At 45.8% G+C, this 22,220-nt stretch overlaps 1 protein-coding gene across 1 annotated transcript in view; it reads left to right on the plus strand.

Annotated features, from left to right (window-relative positions):
• Positions 1-19,143, plus strand: part of LOC117434159 (scavenger receptor cysteine-rich type 1 protein M130-like) — a 42,564-nt gene extending 23,421 nt beyond the window's left edge. The window contains exons 5-14 of the mRNA XM_059008851.1: positions 13,452-13,763; positions 14,241-14,546; positions 15,184-15,495; positions 15,814-16,128; positions 16,477-16,779; positions 17,197-17,268; positions 17,598-17,915; positions 18,033-18,068; positions 18,316-18,453; positions 18,916-19,143. Of these exons, the coding sequence (XP_058864834.1) occupies positions 13,452-13,763; positions 14,241-14,546; positions 15,184-15,495; positions 15,814-16,128; positions 16,477-16,779; positions 17,197-17,268; positions 17,598-17,915; positions 18,033-18,068; positions 18,316-18,453; positions 18,916-19,022 (2,219 nt within the window). The 3' untranslated portion in view covers positions 19,023-19,143. The remainder of the gene's footprint in view (positions 1-13,451; positions 13,764-14,240; positions 14,547-15,183; positions 15,496-15,813; positions 16,129-16,476; positions 16,780-17,196; positions 17,269-17,597; positions 17,916-18,032; positions 18,069-18,315; positions 18,454-18,915) is intronic.
• Positions 19,144-22,220: the final 3,077 nt, after the last annotated feature.

Genomic DNA, 22,220 nt, shown 5'->3' on the forward strand with positions numbered 1-22,220 from the left:
TAAGAGACACACATTCCATCACAGAAACACTTACTCAATATACAGGGGTCAGACAAACAGGACCACCTGCCCTCTGTAGCACTCCTCCAATGTGCAGCTCATCACACTGATTTATGTGTCATGCAATGAAATCCCAGACACATATTCAATAAGTCTCACTTGTGTTGCGTGCAAAATCACCACCTCGCTTGATTTTGATGACGTTATAGATGATTTTGTGTCTTTAAAAGCAGAAAAGAAGCCACTTTAAAGTGTATTTGGTGCTGCGGTGCCGATGTGGGGTCCAGAATAGTCCTGAACTGGAGTTATAAAATACATCTAGCAAGCCAGGCCATGAAACAAAGCAACCACTTCTACAGTAAAGCACGTATCAGCAGTGCAGTGTTTCGTATGCTGTTGTGTTTTTTACATTAGTATTCACTTGTTTTAGTAATTGTGTTCCCAAGTCTCTGTTTGTGGGTGTGGTCTGTTTCCTGTCAGAATCCGCGTTTGGCTGGGAGAGGCGGGCGCTCAGGATATCAAATTTGCTTTCAATATGTTTAATCGAAACCAAACTTTGTTGTGGACCTGTGTTTCAGTTTTGGAACTTGTACATGTTAAATAGAAGTGTCACATTTTTAATGGGACGACAACGTGGATTAAAGTTGTCTACGGTCCCTGGTTCACATTCGATCTTATGTCTCTTTTTGTTCAATACAATGGGAAATGTGGTTATCAAGCTCCTCTACAGGATTAGAAGTAGGCTTCAGGGTTTATTTTTAAATGTATTTAGCACACTGTCTTCACTGGGACTGTTTCTGTCAGGTTCACTCAGTCGTTCAGTTTAGAACATTACGTGAAAGTTTCTTCAAAATGAATTCATCATAATACAGCATAATTCACAGATTCTGATCAAAACCATGAATGCTATCCTAAACCCTTGTGAGAAAAGAAAAGTTTACTGTACAAGTATAAAAATTCATGAAACGATATATGCTAAACCTGATCTTAACAAATGGCACGTGTATGGGAGTAAGTGTAAACGTGTGTACATGTCTGCTGTTTGATGTTATTCATGTTAGAAGGTAGGGCCCTCAGGTGTGTGTTTGCCTAGAGTCCAGTGATGGGTTAATCTGGCCCAGTCCCTAGCTCCCTCCATTCCAGCCATGTAAGAATGCTGGACCCTAACTGGTTGACCAAACAATTATTCAATATGATCATTGATTCAAGGCAGGTGAATATAAAAGGATAGTGTCCTCCTCATGCAGGTGAAGAAGTACACATGAGGCGAGTTGCTGGTCCCTAAATACAAAGTGCTGCAGTCTGTCTGTCCGTCTGCCTGCCTTAATGAAACCTTTTATTTTAGTTTAATTTTGTTTATTTATTATCAGTACAAAATAGTGGGGAAGGTGAAGCCTCGTGAAGCACTGAACTCTTTAAACCAGTGGTTTGGTGAAAAGCTCACCGATCTGAATCTCATGAAGCCATTATGCTGTTTGCACATGTTAAACACAAAATAGTCCCGAGGCTGATGGGTCTATCAGATCTCTCTGTCATTTTTAAACATGATACTTTATTTCTCAAATAACCACGTCCATGAGTAAATGTATGAAGTAATCAGAAAATATATAAAGTTACCAGCTGCTGGATCCGTTTATAAAATGACAGAGGAAATGTTGGTTAATAGAGTGTAAATATAAAGATAAAACATCGTGTAGGCGAGGTTGTGTAAAGAGATATTTCTGCTGGTATTAAGGTTTGATTTCTCTCAAATCAGCAATACGAGGGGAGATGAAATAATCTTTACTTCATTGATTCTATTTTCTTTTTTTAAAATCACATTATAGTATTTTTATAATGTCCCCAAATATAAATGTAAATCTCCCAATACACTTATTTTTCCAGCCATAGTTTTGTTTTCAGCATTTAAAATATGGTAAGAATCTAATGTTACTGCTGATAACTTTCTGCATCGTTGTTTGTTTCTACACACAGCAGCTCCTTTCTACCTGAACAATATGCTTAGTATAAGTTACTGTTTAATCAATAATAATAATAATAACACATTGTACCGTTACAGAAAATTATACCTATTTAATAATCTGTCTCTCATAATGTAAATACAATTTCACACATCCACACAGATTTTATCTATAAATGACTGAATAAGGTTGACTTCACAAATACATAATTTCACAAAATTAAAAATATCGTGCACGAGCAATAGCCAGGTGTCTTTGTTAATCGAGCCTGAAGAATAAAGTAGCCCGTGTCTTAAATTTGAGTACAGTATAGTGACGCGTGCATTAAAATCACCAACAAAAGACAAGACTACCTGAGTACACAAACAGCAATGTGACTGACTGCCGAGAAAAGACGAACAAAGATGTCACTGCCCGAATACACAAACAGCAACGTGACTTACTGCTGAGAAAAGACGAACCAAAACGTCGCTGCCCGATCTCGAATCATCCATGATGTACAGGCAGCCATTTTCTAAGAAGCGTCATTAGCTTCCTCTGGAATTCGAAGAGAAGCTTTTAGAGTTTCAGGGTTTCGTTATTAGGCTCAGTTTTAACAAACAGTACCAGCTTGGACAGATCGGAAATGCTGACCAGACCCCTGTATTTTCCGACATGCTAAGCAATACCACAGTTCACAAATTGGGAGACAAACAGGTGTGAGTAATCACGAGTGGAAATGAGAAGCACCATAGCACTGTAATTGTGTGTGATAGCAGAAGGTCGCAAAATGACTCCATATGCGTAATTGAGGTGGTGTCTTTGTAAATGCATATTTATTTGATGTTTTATTTTTTCCTCAAATTTAGGGTGAGAAATTTGGGCTGCGTCTTAAATTGGAATACGCTATCTATATTACACCAACATACACACAATCTAGTCTGACAAGTCTTCATTCCTGTTCTCACATTGTGTCCTTCCCTCACCTCTACAACTGAGTACCAATCAATGGCAATTAGTTTCCTCAGCGAGTGTTTTAAAAGCCGACTGGAAGCGGATTTTCCTCTCATCCAGGACGCTGTCGTTTTTACTGCCGTGTTGCTGTACCGAGGCCAGAAACTTAAATTGTCTTTCAGCTGTCCCTGAAGAATATCCTGTAACACAAAATTGAAACTGAGCTTTCTGAAAAAAAAATGTACAAAACCTGCATAAACAAATGTATTTGAAAATATTCAGAAACTCCCTTCAATACTTAGATCCACAAACAAGGCTGTTATACACGTGTGTTGGCTGTTTTATTAGTCCATAAAACATACAAACAAATAAAACATTTCATTGTATTACGTGTTCACCAGAAAACAGGGATTGTGACCCTTTTGTCTTCTCCAGATCCACACAACGTTGTGGTATCTGAACCCAGTATAAAATGCATGTTTCAGGAAAACAATGTAGGATTCTCACATTGTTTCATTCTTCTTATGAACTGGAATATGATACTAGACAATGAATGATAACATATAAGGGCAAAGGCAATTTATTTACCGAGTTTCAACCTCTTTTAATAGATGTACAAATAACCTTCACTACTTTTTGAAATAGGCTGTTATAACAGCTTGCCTACAGGATCTTGGCAGATTAGTGCTGCAATGTGTCCGCTAGGTGGCACCAAAACACTGTTCATAGTTTTTACATTGCAAAGGTCAGACTAATACATCCTGTTTAGCTGCATTAATTGCTGCATTGATCAGTGAAAAAAGAGCAATAATTAGGCTTCCTTTGCATGCGATCAAAACCTTTTGTTATCCTCCTCACTCAACAGCTTCCTCATTAGAAAGTATCAGAACTCCCTCACATCTTTTTTCTGATATGGCAGGGCACCTTGCCGATCTTGTCGAAACCACAATACGAATTCACTCTATTGTTAATATGAGCTAATCTTATATTGCTGTTCTTTCGACTAAGCTCAGTGTCCTTTGGATAGGACAGAAAGTGTGTTGTTTGAATAAACCGACAGCAACTGTGTGAAGGATTTTAAATTACCAACCACACATTGCTACTTGTCAATACCCATTGATCCCATACTGGCTGTTAAAAATAGAAATCCACAAAGTTCCAATGCTGAGTTCTTACCAGTGGATATTTGCATGTGAAACCGCCCTCCTGTCTGTCACCAACTCACTTAAGTGTGCCCGAGCTGCCTCTCTCTCCTCTGTCCTAATTCTCCTCGACCTCTCTGCTGCCTTTGACACTGTTGATCACTCTATTCTACTATCATCTCTTGCTGACCTGGGGATCTCTGGCACTGCTCTGGCCTGGTTCTCCTCCTACCTCTCCAACCGCACTTACCAGGTAACCTGGCGTGGAGCAACCTCCACACCTCACCCTCTCTTAACTGGAGTCCCCCAAGGGTCAGTCTTGGGTCCTCTCCTGTTCTCTCTCTACACCCGCTCCCTGGGCCCCCTCATCGCATCCTATGGTTTCTCATACCATTTCTATGCTGATGATGCTCAGATTTTCCTCTCCTTCCCCACCTCTGACTCCACCATCTCCTCCCGTATCTCTACCTGTCTGTCTGCTATTTCCTCCTGGATGCACTCGCATCACCTCAAACTCAACCTCTCTAAATCTGACCTCCTTTTCTTTCCCTCCTCCTCCCCCTCCTCTGATCTCTCTATCTCTGTTCCTCTGGAATCTACCACACTCTCTCCCTCTTCCTCCGCTAAGAACCTTGGAGTCACCCTGGACCCCTGCCTCTCTTATTCCCAGCACATCTCCACTCTGGCACGCACTTGCCGATTCTTCCTGAGCAACATCCGAAGAATCCGACCCTTCCTCACCAACTATGCTACCCAGCTCCTGGTCCAGGCCCTGGTACTCTCCCACCTAGACTACTGCAACTCCCTCCTGGCTGGCCTCCCTGCGTCCGCCACCCGTCCACTCCAGCTCATCCAGAACTCTGCTGCCCGCCTGGTGTTCTCTCTGCCTCGCTTCGCCCACGCTACTCCACTACTCCGCTCGCTCCACTGGCTCCCGATCACCGCTCGCATCCAGTTCAAGACTCTTGTACTAGCCTACAGATGCCTTGACCAGACTGCACCCAGCTACCTCCAGACCCTCATCTCTCCCTACACCCCCACTCGACCTCTCCGCTCCGCCTGCACTAGAAGACTAGCTCTTCCTCCGCTACGCTCCCCTGCCTCCAGAGCCCGCTCCTTCTCCACCCTTGCTCCGCAGTGGTGGAATGACCTTCCTACAGATGTCACGACTGCCCAGTCCCTGACCACATTCCGGCGCCTCCTTAAGACTCACCTCTTCAAAGAGCACCTGTAGAACTCCTCTGTTTGTATCCTGGGACACTATCACCCTTCATGTAAATGTGCTTTATTTTGCTTTTATCTGCCCCTATTTTACTGCATTTAATCCTGTACTTCAGAATACTGTAATCTGCCAAGTGCTTAACCTGTAGTACTTTGTACTTAATCATATCCTGATGTAACTATCACTATTATCTGCTGTATTTTTGAATTGTGGTTTGTCACACTTATACTTTGCTTGAACAAAAGTTATTGTATTTCTTGCTCTTATTGTATTACTTGTATTGTAACACTTGAAATGTATTTGCTTACGATTGTAAGTCGCCCTGGATAAGGGCGTCTGCTAAGAAATTAATAATAATAATAATAAACACAGTACACCTGCACAACAACAAAAAAAAAACAGCTCCTTTCTACCTGAACAATATGCGTGTTATAACAACAGGAGATGAGCAGGGAAGTGTTTACTATAAGTTACTGCTTAATCAAATCTAATAATAATAATAATATCCGCTCTCGTCGGCCGCCCTGAGAGAGCTGATCGCTCGGCTCTCTCTGGTCGACATCTGGCGGTGGTAACACCCGGACGCCTCGGCCTTCACCTTCACCAGGGTGAGGGAGGGGCGGGTGTCTCAGTCCCGGATTGACAGGTTCTACGTATCGCGGAACCACGCTCATTGCGTTCGCACCTCCGACATCAGGCCGGCGCCGTTCACGGACCACAACCTGGTGGCCGTGACAGTGGCCGTGGTGCAAGCTAGGCATTCCTCCGCCTACTGGCACTTCAACAACAGCCTGTTGGAGGACGAGCGCTTTGAGCGGTCTTTCCGGGACTTTTGGACGGTCTGGCAGGGCAGGCGATCTCGCTTCCCCACCTGGCGTCACTGGTGGGACGTGGGGAAGGCGCAGATCAAGGTCCTCCGTCAGGAGTACACGAGGGGCGCGAGCAGGCGGAGGGACTCGTGGATCGAGCGGCTGGAAACGGAGCTGCTCGATCTGGAGAGCCGCCTGGCTCGCGGAGACCAGCTCGAGCAGAGCGTGTATGAGGAGAAGAAGTGCACCCTGCGGGACCTGCAGCTCCAGCGGTCCTGGGGGGCATTTGTGCGCTCGTCCAGTTCCTCTGGGAGATGGACCGCGGCACACACTTCTTCTACGCGTTGGAGAAAAAGAAGGGAGACCGCAAGAACATCACCTGCCTCCTGGCGGATGATGGCTCCCTTCTGACGGCTTTCTAATCTGTCCTCTTCTCTCCGGATCCCGTCGACTCCGACGCGTGCAGGGTTCTGTGGGATGGGCTTCCCACGGTCGGTCAGATGCCCTATAACAAATCGACGGGCTGACCGTGGAGTTCTTCAAAAAGTTTTGGGACTTGCTGGGGCCCGCCTTTGCGCAGGTCCTGGCGGAAGCCTACGAGACCGGGGAGATGCCCCTTTCAATGAGGCAGGCGGTCATCACGCTCCTGCCCAAGAAAGGGGATCTCCGATGCCTGAAGAACTGGCGCCCGGTCTCGCTGCTATGCATGGACTATAAAATCGTGGCCAAGGCCGCCTCCCTGAGGCTCAAGTCCGTGCTGGCAGACGTGATCCACCCCGACCAGTCCTACACGGTCCCGAACCGGACGATCTTTGATAACATCTTTCTGGTTCGGGACCTCCTGCACTACTGCAGGAGGACCGGTCGGTCGGTCGCCTTTCTGTCACTTGATCAGGAGAAGGCGTTCGACCGGGTGGATCACGAGTATCTCTTCGGAACCCTGAGAGCGTTCGGGTTCAGGCCACGTTTCGTCGGCCTGTTCCGGATGCTCTACGCCTCTGCCGAGTGCCTCGTGAAGGTCAACTGGTCCCTGACCGTGCCCCTCGCGTTTGGGAGAGGAGTGCGTCAGGGCTGCCCTCTGTCCGGACAACTGTACGCGCTGTGCATCAAGCCCTTCCTCTGCCTCCTTCGCAGGAGGCTCACGGGGTTGGCGCTCAGCGCGCCGGACACGAGGGTGGCCCTGTCGGCATACGCCGACGACATGCTCCTGGTGGCCTCCGACCCAGTTGACCTGGAGAGGATGCGGAGCTACCAGAGCATCTACTCTGCCGCTTCCTCTGGGACAAGTGCTCCGGGTTACTAGTAGGTCCCTGGCGGGTGGACTCCCTCCCTGTCGCGCTCCAGCAGTTCAAGTGGAGCGCGGACAGTTTCAAAGTCCACCTGAGCCCCGCGGAGACCTCGGTCGCAGCCAACTGGGTGGAGTTGGAGGACAAAGTGGCTGCTAGGCTGAGGTCGTGGTCGGGTCTGCTGAAACTGCTTTCCTTCAGGGGACGGGCTTTAGTGATTAACCAGCTGGTGGCGTCGATGCTCTGGCATCGACTCACTGTCCTGAGCCGGGTGGATCACGAGTATCTCTTCGGAACCCTGAGAGCGTTCGGGTTCAGGCCACGTTTCGTCGGCCTGTTCCGGATGCTCTACGCCTCTGCCGAGTGCCTCGTGAAGGTCAACTGGTCCCTGACCGTGCCCCTCGCGTTTGGGAGAGGAGTGCGTCAGGGCTGCCCTCTGTCCGGACAACTGTACGCGCTGTGCATCAAGCCCTTCCTCTGCCTCCTTCGCAGGAGGCTCACGGGGTTGGCGCTCAGCGCGCCGGACACGAGGGTGGCCCTGTCGGCATACGCCGACGACATGCTCCTGGTGGCCTCCGACCCAGTTGACCTGGAGAGGATGCGGAGCTACCAGAGCATCTACTCTGCCGCTTCCTCTGGGACAAGTGCTCCGGGTTACTAGTAGGTCCCTGGCGGGTGGACTCCCTCCCTGTCGCGCTCCAGCAGTTCAAGTGGAGCGCGGACAGTTTCAAAGTCCACCTGAGCCCCGCGGAGACCTCGGTCGCAGCCAACTGGGTGGAGTTGGAGGACAAAGTGGCTGCTAGGCTGAGGTCGTGGTCGGGTCTGCTGAAACTGCTTTCCTTCAGGGGACGGGCTTTAGTGATTAACCAGCTGGTGGCGTCGATGCTCTGGCATCGACTCACTGTCCTGAGCCCGCCCCCTGAGTTTCTGTCCAGGGTCCAGAGGAAGCTGACGGACTTCTTCTGGGCCGGAAAACACTGGGTCTCTGCGGCGGTTCTGAGCCTCCCTCTGGCCGAGGGAGGGCAAGGGTTGGTGTGCATCAAGAGCCAGGTGCACACCTTCCGCCTCCAGACGCTGCAGAGATTCCTGTACGCAGACCTGGCCCCGCAGTGGTGCACGCTGGCGTCCCTCCTGTTGCGCCAGCTGCACGACATGGGCTACGACCGGCAGCTGTTCTGGATCGACCTCCGGGGAATCCGTCTCCCCGAGCTGCCGGTCTTTTACCAGGACCTGCTCAGGACCCGGAGCATGTTTTCTATCGGCCGAGACGCCGTTCCGACCGAGGGCGAAGGACTCCTGCTGGGTGCGCAGGCGTTGGAGTCCCCCTCGGTGCGGCGCGCGCTGATCTCGGCCAAGGTGACCGGAGTCTGGGATCTCCTGGATCGCGAGCGGTCAGAGTGGCTGACCCCCGAGTCGCTCGTCGCCAGAGCGGCTCGGGCGACCGTCAGCGCGATCCGGGAGTGCAAAGCAGCGTTGCACCCAGACTCTGTCAGGTATCTCGAGGGAGTTCTCAGGACCGGGGAGCCATCTTCAATCCCCCCCCCCCCCCCCAGCTCTCCGGTCCTGCTGATCGAACCCAAGGCCCAAGTCCCCCTTCGGCCTCCCCTCAAGAACAACCTGAGCAGGATCTCGCAGTTCTCCTTGACCCCCCTCCGATCGGCGTCGAGGAGGACCCTGTACGCGATGACGCTCCACACCCCCGTCTCCCGCCGAGACACCGCTTGGCGGGAGACCCTCCGACCACCAGAGGGCGAGAGTCCCCAGTGGGAGGCCCTGTACTCCCCGCTGGTCTCCAGGGGAGCTAGGGACTTGGGGTGGAGGGTCCTGCACGGAACGCTCGCGTCAGGAGAGATCCTGCGTCACTTTACCGACTCGGACGCCGCATGCCCTTTCTGCGGTCAGTCCGAGTCGGTAAGCCACATTTATTTTTTGTGCGCCAGGCTGCAGCCATTCTTTTTACTGCTAAAGAACCTCATGTTGCAGTTCTGGCTGCACTTCTCCCCAACCCTCCTCATATTCGGGCACCCTGTCCGTGGCTCCACCAGGAAAAGAGACCTCCTCTTTAATCTGCTCCTGGCTCTTGCTAGACTCGCCATCTACAAGACCAGGAAGCGTAAGATGATCGGGGAGGGTCTCTTTGACTGTGGGGCCATGTTCAGGGCCCTCGTCCGATCCCGGGTTAAGTTGGAGCACACCCACACGGAGTCCGCTGGCGACATGACCACCTTTGTCGACCAGTGGGCTCTAGGGGGCGTGCTCTGTTCCACCTCCCCTTTTGTTCTAAATATTTAATTTACAGTTCTTTTTTTCTGGTCTTTTCATTTCATTAGGCCTAGTTTTTGTTGGCACCCCTATTTTAGGGGTGCTAAATTTAATTTTTTCTCCGGCCGCCTTTGGGCTTCCGGTGCACCGGCTGCCACTGGGCAGTCGGTGTAGTCCGGCCTACTAGGCCCTTAAATAGGACTACTACTACTAATAATAATAATAATAATAATAATAATAATAATAATAATAATATCACACATTTCTTATGTAATGTACATCACTATCCTGTAGCGTTTCGGGTTCTTTTTGCAACAAAAATGAGACTGCAACCATGAGTAGGTAAAGACTCAAGCCATTTATTTTTACAATAATTCAATAACCACAAAATAAAATCATAAAGTGAGGGAAAGGGGACTGGGAGTCGAAAATGAAAATGAAAATAAATGATGTAGTTTTTCTCTCTATCCCCCCGAACACAATTTCTCTCACACTCTTGTCTTACCCAATCCTCCCCATCTTTTCCCTGCACCCCCTTATCTGCACTCACTTCCCCGCTCAGCCGTCTTTCACGCCAAACCTGCACCTCGATTGCCCTCCACACACATCCACACACAACATGCAACCCCTGCACGCACACACCACCATGCAACCTGTGCAGATACACACAACATGCAACCCCTGCACACACACACCACCATGCAACCCCTGCAGGCACACACAACATGCAACCCCTGCACGCACACACCACCATGCAACCCCTGCAGATACATGCAACCTCTGCACGCACACACCACCATGCAACCCCTGCAGGCACACACCACCATGCAACCCCAGCAGGCACACACAACATGCAACCCCTGCATGCACACACCACCATGCAACCCCTGCAGGCACAGCCACCGTGCAACCCCTGCATGCACACAACACCATGCAACCCCCCTGCACGCACACACCACCGTGCAACCCCTGCATGCACACACCACCGTGCAACCCCTGCAGGCATACACCCACCGTGCAACCCCTGCACGCACACACAACATGCAACACCTGCACGCACACACCACCATGCAACCCCTGCATGCACACAGCACCATGCAACCCCTGCATGCAATTAAAATAAATCACGCAAATGATTGTAGCCCTCTAAAACTATACAGTCAATTAACCGCCTTGCTAAATAAATAAATATTAAAAGTAGGCTGCGAGAGTAATGGCATTGGCAGCAAATGCAGCTTCCGCGATGGAAACAGAAAGAAAGCGTCATAGCAATCAGCCTTTTGGTGCGTTCCCCTTTAAGAGAGGGGGGCTGTGTGCGTGTGTCAGTCAGCTGCATGTAGCAGTGACGTTTCAATACACCAGTCGAGAAAGCTTTCTTTTGTGCAATGTGTTTATATGATGGAGCGCACGCTTGCAGACATTGGCAGCGTGCTGTTGTAGCATTTAAATGCATTTGAATTAAACAAAGCAAGCTTCATAAACTCAAAGCTTACCGGACGTTTGTTTAAAATAGCCGAAGCAATTAAACCGAGCTGCGTATCGGCTGTTGGCAATATCAAGAAAGAGCGCAAAGTACCGAGACAGAGATAGAAAGCAGAACCAGGGAGGCAGGGACTTCTAGAGTTAAGAAAGAAGCCATCAGTTGCAGATTACTGTACATTTACCGTTTTTGTTTTTAAAAAATAATAATAATAAAAAGCTTTGCATGGAGATGGTTTATAGCAAACCGCATAGCAACACTGTGTATTTGTAGCCTAATTAATCTTGTTTATGTTTGTTTACTTTTAAAGCAAAACATGTCCACATGTTTAAAGCAGTTGGCGTGTTGTTTTTGTTCACTAACCTATTTATGGATGTGTAAATGCTTTTTCTATAGATGATCGCAAACCCGACTTTTTCACATACCGCCTATACCCCAGTCCACAGGGGTCGGATATGCGACGTTGTACTGTACTGAATATATAATGATTCCCCTAGCTATTTGTGGTCTTATGCTGCCATCTAGTGGAATAATAAGGGTATGTATTTAAAAATAAAAACACAGCTTCCAGATGATACATAACCTTATTACTCCACTAGATGGCAGCAAGTTTTACAAATGTGTGCGATTAATTGTTAGCTCTATTATAAATTATTTTATTTAACAGGTCTTGCAAGAGTCTCGTAAAGATCATGAAAGCATAATTGACAGTGCAGCTTAAGATAGCGCAGAGGACACTGCTGAATCAGAACCATTTCCTCCAGCAGGGTGTAGTGTAGGAGTAGAAAGATGTCAGATAGCAGTCCAAACACTGAAATAGAGATTGCCTCACAAAAACGTTGGTAAGAGTACAATTTAACACGGTAGTAATACAGAAAAGGGACTTTCATAAAAAACAAGATACCATCATATTTCACAATCAGGGCGCTTACTGAGTTACAGACATAAGTATTGGCACTCCCTGTCTGAACTCTAATAATGTACCTGCAATCTTTACTATTACTTGCTAGGATGCATGAGTGTTCAATAAACTTCAAAAACATATCACTGTTAAATAAGTATAGTTTAATTAACAGTATGTATTAAACTAAATAAATTAGTGAGTAACATTGTTTCAATTGAAGGATGCCAATACTTTCTTCTGCGACTGAAGATAGATAGAAAGTCTAGTAATCTCTCTGTATACAAGGATACAAAAGGTAAGGCTACACGTCAAACTGACGTGGTTTGGATCGTATTGATTAGGATTTTCGGCGTTAAATAATGTTTCTTCTAAAATCTCATTAAAATGTCATCTTCCTCACTCTCCGAGGTTTCAACATCCTTTTGTTTGCAAACACTTGCTAGCTCCCTGCGTAGCCATGCTGATTCTGTTCAGCTGGGTCCACACCTGAGTCGCTTATGTGGACGTCCCTGCAACTTGAACCAGCTGCTGTAGACATAGCGATCACGTGGCAATTCGAGAACTCTGATTGGTTCTTATAATGCTGACTGAACGGCTTGCTTACCTGTCATGAAGAAGCTCCAATTTTAAAAATGCACATGTCATATAGCAACGGGAGGAGTTCCATAGCAACCACTGAAGCATGTTTCCTGTTTACCAAAACGCTGATTTAAAACTTAAAATCAGACTGCTTTCCAGCAACTTTTGAGTAAAACGGAACATTGGAGTTTGTTTTGGGATATGTAAAATAGTACAATAGCCATGTCCTCCACCTGGGATTGAACCCACGACCCTCCGGTCAAGAGTCCAGAGCCCTAACCACTACTCCACACTGCTAGTTTAAAACAATGAGGCAGGGATACATTTAAAACAGTAACTTAATGTCAAGCATATTTGCAGGGAAATAGCTATAATTACACAATACAAATGCAACTGTTATCTGTAGTATTTTAAAATAATTTTATGCAAATGTATATCCCATTTATAACTTTAATTACTGTCCCCTAAAAGGAGCTAACATCTAACATGCCAGCTTTAATATACATGCAATTTCCACAGACGTGCCAATTAACTAATAGTCAAAACCAACAATAATGACTAATAATTGTGAAAATCAAAAATAAATACATACACAACTACTGAAATAGTGAAACTAACTACTACTAATTAAGAAATGAAGTGAATAATAGACACAAATAAACTAGGACACAAGTACCAAAAACCTGACACTTCTGCAATTATAATTGTCTAATTAACAAGGTTTAGGAATACACTTGTGCATGATGGAATCTCAAACAGGCTTCACATTTACTGCATGCAAAATTATCTTCACCATAGATTTAAATCTGCAAACCATTTACAGGTTGTTGCTTTGGCACCAGAGTCTAAATATCTGCAGTTTTATGATTCCAGGTCAAGGAGTGCGGCTCAGTGGTGGCAGCGATCTCTGCTCTGGGAGAGTTGAAGTACTGCGTGGGAGCGCCTGGAACACGGTCTGTGATGCTGGCTTTGACCAGCAGGATGCAGAGGTTGTCTGTCGGCAGCTGCAGTGTGGAATTCATCAAGAGGTGCTGGGAGCTGCTCGTTTCGGTAAGGGGCAGGGTCTGGTCTGGTCAGAGGAGATCCAGTGCAGTGGAAATGAGCCCGGGCTCCATGTCTGCCCCACCTCATCCACGGAGCAGCCAAGCTGCACACATGCAAACGATGTGGGCCTTGTCTGTGTTGGTGAGTACAAGGAGGGTGAATATAGATGAACAGCCTGTTAACAATGCAAACAAATAGCACTACCCTCACTTCTATGTTCAACTTGACACCCACATACTTTTTCACAGTTATGAAAACCCATTATCTTGTGAAGGGCATCTCTACAGTGAATAAAGCTAAAAATATATCAGTCCAGAAGACAAACATTTCACCTAAGGAAATCAAAAACACATCTTGTATAAATTGTTTGTATACTGAGCTAATTCTGTATTTTTCTTCAGTTGAGAAACCAGTCTTGTAAATTACTGATTTTTAAATAAAAATACACTGAACATGTGACTCAAGGATCGGATTAGTAAAACAGATTTCCAATGATCAGGAATCAAGAACTAATGTATTACCTGATAGTGCTTTACAACTAGCAACAGGTATGTATGCACTGGAAAGGTAATAGGGAGCGACTCCACTAACTTTACTGTCTATATGCTTGCTCTGCAGGGTACAGACTGGTGAATGGCTCTGATTCCTGTTCTGGTCGAGTGGAGCTGCATCATGAAGGAGTCTGGGGGACGGTCTGCGATCTCTATTGGGATCTGCAAGATGCCACAGTTCTCTGTCAGGAGCTGAATTGTGGGTATGCTGTAGCCGTCCTTGGACAGGCCCATTTTGGAGAAGGCAGCGACCCAATATGGGCTGACAAATTCAGCTGTGAAGGCACGGAGACACACTTATCAAAGTGCCCCATCTCTGCATGGAGACACAAGCCGTGCACTCATGTGAACGATGTGGGAATTGTTTGTTCTGGTGAGTAGCGTCCTTTTGCTTAATATACAGGACAGTTTTGTTTTTGTTTTTTTTTTACAATAATTTCATTTAACATATTTAAAAGTGGTGGATTTTAGTTAAAAAAAAGAGAGAAGCTTAAAAACTTAAATTACAAATAACTGCCAGTCCTTCATTTGAAATCGAAACATTATAGAATAATGAGACAGTTGGTTGAATATAAAATTGTCATGACCTACCTATTAAATCCACTTATTTATCTGTGATTAGTTGTCTTACCTTTCTTTCATCCATTTGATATGAAATCTGTTTTCTTACATGCACTTCCTTAAAACTTTGCTACAACCTCTAAGTGTAAAATAAAACCTCAGTTTCAGTGAATGCTGAGAATCTCTATTGAAAGCAGAGAGAGCATCATTAAGAGTTTTTTTTTTTCAAATGAATGATTTGAAATGCCATATAATGTTGAACAATAGGTTCAACATTATATTAAACATGCATGTTTTTAATGGACATTTTTACCCATAACCTTGTGTGGTGTGCTTTGAATTATTTTTTGGCATTTAATATAGCAAACCATATGCCATTTCACCTCAGTTCTGATGTGCTTCATTAACCCTGCCCACTAGATTATTATCTTCCTCTCCTTTGCTCCCAGCACAGGCAGGTCGAGTCCGGTTGGCAGCCGGACCGAGTCGCTGTGAAGGCCGGGTAGAAGTTTACTACAACAGGACCTGGGGGAGAGTTCTCCACGACTCCTGGGGCATCACAGAGGCTTCCGTGGTGTGCAGAGAGCTGGACTGTGGCTCTGCAATGGAAGTCTCTAACTCCTCTCGATACGGGACAGGGCACAGTGATGTGTGTCTGACAGGCATTCGCTGCACCGGGGATGAGTCCCATCTGATAAACTGCAGCCTTCCACAGCAAGTCAGCTGCAATACCAGTAACAGTGCGGCTGTGCTGTGCTCCAGTGAGTGCATTTCAAAAACATGATCTCATAAATAAAATATCCCCATATGTATTGGGGTGTCCATCCTGTAATACAAGGACACTTCTCATTTATGTTTCAGCTTTTATATTAAGCCCTTTTATAGCTAGACTACTTAAAACCTCTCACAAGAACTTCTTTGGAAACAAGACTGAATGCTGAAAGGGGTTGATCTTATTGCTTCTGATTCATTATTGATCACTGATTCTGTCCCTCTAGATCACGTGGTATTCAGTCAGTATGATGACACACTATTATTGAATTGATTATTGGTCACTGACTCTGATTCTTTCCCCCTAGATCACACGGCCCTCAGGCTGGTTGGGGGAGGAGGTGCCTGCGCTGGGAGGGTGGAGGTTTATCACAACGGCTCCTGGGGGACGGTCTGCGATGACTTCTGGGACCTGGCAGATGCTGAGGTGGTGTGTAAGCAGCTCCAGTGTGGGACGGCACTCAACACCTCAGTGTCCTCCTCCTTCGGCCAGGGGACCGGACCCATCTGGCTGGACGAGCTGCGCTGTCAGGGGAACGAATCGACTCTGTGGGAGTGTGCCTCAGGAGGGTGGGGGCAACACAACTGCAGACACAAGGAGGACGCGGGAGTCGTGTGTTCAGGTACAGGACTGCAATAACTCACTATACCTAACCATTGGAAACTGAGCCATTAGCCATTAATATGTTAATAGTGGAAACCAAGGCAATATCAATTACTACATACAACTTATTTAAACTGAGAGGAGGACATCAGTAAGCAGGGCAGATTACTGGTGATCCTGTAATACATGAAGATTTCAAACCATTTATACCACCTCTCCAATTTCTAGCTGATTGTATTAAAACATTTTATATAAAAAGCTTTTTAATATTGTCTCGCAGCAGTATTGTAATCAGTATAGTTCTGAGTGTCATTCATTACAGTGCAGTTTACTGTCACGGTAGTATGTTTTTTTTTTTTTTTGACAGAGTTCAAGGATCTTAGACTGGCTGAAGGCTGCTCTGGACCAATAGAGGTTCTCTACAATGGCACCTGGCGTAGTGTCTGCAGCAACAGGATGACACATATTACAGCTTCAGTGATATGTCAGCAGCTGAACTGTGGACAAAGTGCTGCCATTAGAGATGCACAATCCAGGCTGAGTTCTGATTACAAATGGCTTGATGGAGTGAACTGCCGAAGACACGACTCTACACTGTGGCAGTGTCCATCCTTACCCTGGGGTCAGACAAATTGCTTTAACAATGAGGTGGCTGCGATTGAGTGCACAGGTAAAGATCTCCCTCTGTTGTTCCTCTGCTGGGCACCTGATGGCTCAGCAGTTAAAGACCACAGGTTTGAATCCTCCTCCTGCGATAACAAGGACACGCTGCCCCTAGCAAGTTACACAACATGGTAGCTGTGTTACTGGAGGTACTGTCCTTTCTAAGCAGGGATGTGTTAAAGTACAGAAAAGCTGGGCCTCTTTAGAATAGAGAGGAGATGAAACTTAAGAGATCCCAATAGAAATATGCCCAGGCCTTATGGACACCCCTACAGCAATATCTTCAGAATACTTTGCATTCACCATTTCTTGTTTCAGCTCAAAACAAACGAGACACAAAGCAGCAGCATGCTTGAGCAGAGTGTGAATGCAATGTACTTTTTTTCCCAAACACTGAATTCACTTAATTGTTTGTTTTTAACAGTGAAAGAGAAGCCGCCTGTCACCAGCATACCCAAGTCATGCTCTGAAGACCTCACTCAAGAGCACTGCTCAGGTTATTTTTTTATTTAACAGCGTCTAAAAATAATGCATACAATTGCAAAAGCATGACCTTACAGTGATATGCATTGACATTTTATACAACATTGTCAACGTTTGGCCTTTAAATTTCTGTTGTAAACTAATTTTAATGAGCGGTTCTTATAGTTTCCAATAATAGAGTCTTTTTAAATTAATAATTCAACACTGAATTGTGATTGCCTCTGATCTCTGAGACTGGTTACCTAGATTTTTTTCCAGGAGGGGAAATAAAGCCTCTCTCTACTACTCACACAGCAGCCTCTGTGCTGAACAGATTCAGTAAGCCCTGCTGTTTTATTCCAGAGCCAGCAGAGCTGAGGCTAGCTGGAAGCTCAAGTCCCTGCTCCGGACGGGTGGAGGTGCGGTTCGAGGGGTCCTGGGGGACAGTCTGCGATGACTCCTGGGACCTGAAGGACGCCAAGGTGGTCTGCAGACAACTAGGCTGTGGGGCAGCAGAGAGCACAGGGGGGGGTGAGGCTACGTTTGGACAAGGGAACGGCATCATCTGGCTGGACGAGGTGAACTGCAGGGGCAGCGAGATGCACCTGTGGGACTGCCGGCATGCTCCACTGAGACACAATGACTGCGACCACAAAGAGGATGCATGGGTTACCTGTGCAGGTGAGAGAGGGGGTTATCAGAGCAGGGGAGATGGGGAATTAACTGTACTGGGGAGATGCTCTGTTGTGTTTGGCACGGAGTACTTGCTTACATTGCAAATTTCATTTTGTTTTACAGGTGTTCCAACTACTATCAGCTCTCCATTGGAAACAGGTAAAAGCAGCACCTTTTAAACTCCACATACACTACTCTCTTATACACATAAACACAAAAGCACAGCTCTAGGGGGAAATGTTTCTTATTGTGTAGCGTTCTGAATTTGGGAGTCGTGTGGATAAACAAAGGGAGGCCTCAGTTAGGGCTTTCCTATGTAAGCAATGTGAATACAGCTGTTTTGCTTTATTTACAGTACAGTACCCAACTGTTTACAGAAGTGTCTGTCTGTCTTCCTCTCCAACAGAAGCCTCTCCATCCAGGCTGCAGCCACAGAGAGACATGACCATCCCAGTGATAGCCTGCATCGTGCTGGGAGCTCTGCTCTTTGTGGTGTTGGTCCTGTTAGCCGGGCAGCTGCAGCACAACAGGATGCTGAGGAGAGGTAGGGAACAAATCCCTTTAAAGAGACGCAAGCTTAGGAAGGTGAAACACTCAGGTCCTAGTGCGCTGTTCTAGGATTGTATTCAGTAATGCCCTACACCGGCATTTTAAATCTGCAGTGCTTTCCAGACAACACAAATGCACTACCCAGATCCTTTATAGCAGCGATCATTGTTCTGTGCATCTCAGATGACAATTTATAAATCATTCTCTTTTATTAATGATCTGGTTAGAGAAAAAGCTTGTCTTGACCCACATGTGTGATACCAGCCTGCTGCAGTAGGGGCAGCAGAGGACACAATCTTGACAAGTTCTGTCATTAATTAAAGAGCTGTTAAAATGGCAGTTTTAAATAAAGAAGCTAAATGGTGTTCTTGCACTGTGGGTCACTGAAGGCTGTGCTGTTCAGTACAGTGTGTGCAGAGCTGTGTCACTGTGAATGAGAGCCTGTTTCCTCCCATAGGGATTGCTGAGGAGGAGCCTGACCCCTTCCATGAAGCCGTTTACGAGGAGATTGAGTACAAACTGGCCAGACAGGGAACCTATGATGCGCCCAGGAGAGGTGAGTAAGAGGGGAGGGGGAGTGGAGAAAGAGAGAGCCAACACACACATCACACTGCCACACAATCCACAAACATGACTCAAAGCAGCAGACTTGTAAACCTCTCATCACAGGAAACACTACAAAGAGTGCGAGACAGACAGGAACAGAGCAGCACACAGTATTTAACATGTAGTTACTTAGGGTGTAGATCACAAAACCACTGTTTAATTTCCTGTCCTGAATTCAGTAATCCAAACACTGAACAACAGCTACAATAGTAGTCAGTGTGCAACAAGTAGCAGGTAGTGAATTTGCAGAGTGAAAGCAGGCAGCACTAACCCTGTCTCCTGTTCCAGGGAGTTTCCTTTCTGATGAGCTGCCCTCTGACTACGATGATGTGGAGGACAGTGAGGGGAACCCCATCCCAGGTAAGGGGGGCTGTGTTACAAACCTATGAAGAAACAATTCTCTCACCTGTATCACAGATTCTGTTCTCTGTCTGGTTTAGGTGAAGCAGTGCTCTCTCTGGTCTGTAACACTAGTGCTGTTCTCTGTCTCTTTTAGGTGAATCGATGCTCTCTCTGGAAGGAGAGACCCCAGGGTACTATGACGATGCCGTCCCTATGAACAGTAACCCAGAAGATTTATCAGGTGAGTTCTTGCAGACAAGCCCTGTAGAGATGCCCTGCACCAAACCCAGTCTTGGAGAAAGTAAATGTATTCAATCAGGTTCCTAATTTAGCTCACGTTTGTCAAACCCTTAGTAACTGCATATTGTTTGTGCAGGTAAGTCCCAGGACTGTGCAACATCCCCCGCCATACCCGTTGAGCAGTAGAGTGGGTTTGATTCTAGGATGCCAAGTAGTTTTTCTGCATTTGATGGGTCAGTCTTAATGTTATGTAAACAGTTTTATTTAGCACTCTGAACCCTGTAACTGTTAGTGGAAAATAGGAGGGAGTTAATATTTGTTTATTTAGCAGACGCCTTTATCCAAGGCAACTTACAAAGACTAGGGTCTGTGAACTATGCATCAGCTGCAGAGTCACTTACAATTACGTCTCACCCGAAAGACGGAGCACAAGGAGGTTAAGTGACTTGCTCAGGGTCACACAATGAGTCAGTGGCTGAGGTGGGATTTGAACCGGGGACCTCCTGGTTACAAGCCCTTTTCTTTAACCACTGGACCACACAGCCTCCTAATATACTGTGGGTGAGAGTTAACCTTGATTCCTGTTCCTAGGGAGTTTCCATTCTGACGAACTTCCCTCTGGCTACTATGATGTGGAGGACAGTGAGGGGAACCCCATCCAAGGTAAGGGGGACTGGAGTCTACAGTGGGGAGGGATTGGGAGGGCCCCTCAGATATCCTGCCACGCTTCAGCAAAGCACACCCTACTGCCCCAGGAGCAGCACGCTGTGGGGGAGCCTGTAACTGCCCCACTCCCATCTCTTCCAGCAGGTGTCACTACCAGGCAGTGGAGTTTGAGTTCTGAATCTCTCAGAAACCACCCATGGCACTCTAATCACACCCATTGCTTAAACCAATCCCTGACCCCAGATCTGTGTGAACCCTCCCACTGCGTAAACCCAACCAGTCCCTGATTGTGTGTGTCTCTCTTTGGCAGGTTTTCCCCTCACTCCCCCTGGAGAGGAGAGCGACCGGGCCGCACTGCCCCCTGAAGAAGGACCCGCTGCACCTGACAGGACTGACTACGATGATGTTGGGGAGGAGTCTCCAGGAGAGGGTGGGGCGCTGTGAGGCTGGCAGTGTGTCTGGAGGAGAATAGAGGGGCAGCTGGAGCCCCCTAGAGTTCTTGATCTGTAAGAGCGCCATTAACTGTAAACCTGCCAGACAGTTTCACTGCAGTTCCAGCCTTCCTCTGGGATTTCACTGTGAAACTCCATTGGCTGAATATTTAACAGGCTTCTCATAAAAGTGCTTCATGTAAAATATGAATGTTGTTGCCCTTTATGCTGCAAAATTGCTGGTTAAATCAAATCAGTAAACATGTCTCGAATGCTAATTGAACTTTTAAAGAAATTAAGAAAAATAAATTGTTGATTTCTCAAAGATCCGTATTATGTTAAAAAATCCACTGTTTCTGGCCACTAAAGTAACTGAAACAGTTCAGAAATGTAACTAATAGCCAGTGGGTGGGTGTTTTCAATGTTTTGGGGAACACATTGTTATAACAATGATTTATGTATCCCCCACCTCCATCACCCATCACAATTATGAAGGTATAAGCTTACACAGACTTCCAAATGTATCCAACAATTTTTTCACAAGTTATAAGGTTATAATGTGTACAGGAAAATAGGTTGTCAGTCTGCTATAAGAAATTCTAAATGCTAGAGAAAGACATAAAAATAAATCTGGCAAATTATTAAAACCAGAAAAAGTGTTTTAATTCAATATTGCCAAAATGTTGCTGTTATATTTTACTGTGAAATTCCCCATTAGTTGATTCTGACTCTGTTAAGGTGTAGCTGGGGAGTAATCAGATACCAGTGTCTGGGAATAGTGCATTAAAATTATTAAAAATAAATACATATTGTCTGAATAAAAAGTAAGCTGTATATTTTGTACCTTTTTTTCTAGCAATGTCTCTCCTTGTCTGGCTTTCTTTTAAATCCAGTCCATAGTCTTTAAATACAGATTGTGTTTTAATAGGGGTCTGTGTTCCCTCTTTCAGCCTGTAATTGTGGTGGTGTGCAGTGTTAAAAGGGATCTGGTTTCAAAATGGATTGTTTTGAAAGTCTATAGTAAAGTTTGAACATTTTCTGTAACCCTGTTTGTAATTCATTTGGAGCTTGTTATACAGAAAAAAAATAAATGTGTATTTTATTATTTTAATATGTCTGTTCTGTTTTAATGTACCCTTTCTAATTGTATAGCATTTCTTGCAGAGTGTTCAATGGCTTGAAGGCTATTAGTCTGTTTTTAAACAATAAAATCTCATTTAACATCTGGCCGATGCCATGTGTTCTTATTGTAAAATGTTTTAATGTAATACACTGAATTGATTAAAAAAAACTGTTAATGATGTACAAATGAGCAGAACTGAGAAATGTGGATCAACAGATGTATTTTTAAAAATGATATAATTTTGTCTTTAAAAAAATATAATGAAGAGACAAAACGTTTCGGAAATATTTATTATCTCAAGAAAACATACCAGAAACAGAAGCAGTTTCTTGACAGGCAATGTACTTGTTTCTA

Source organism: Acipenser ruthenus, chromosome 38 (genome assembly GCF_902713425.1).
Source record: "Acipenser ruthenus chromosome 38, fAciRut3.2 maternal haplotype, whole genome shotgun sequence".
In the NCBI taxonomy this organism is placed as follows: Eukaryota; Metazoa; Chordata; class Actinopteri; order Acipenseriformes; family Acipenseridae; genus Acipenser; species Acipenser ruthenus.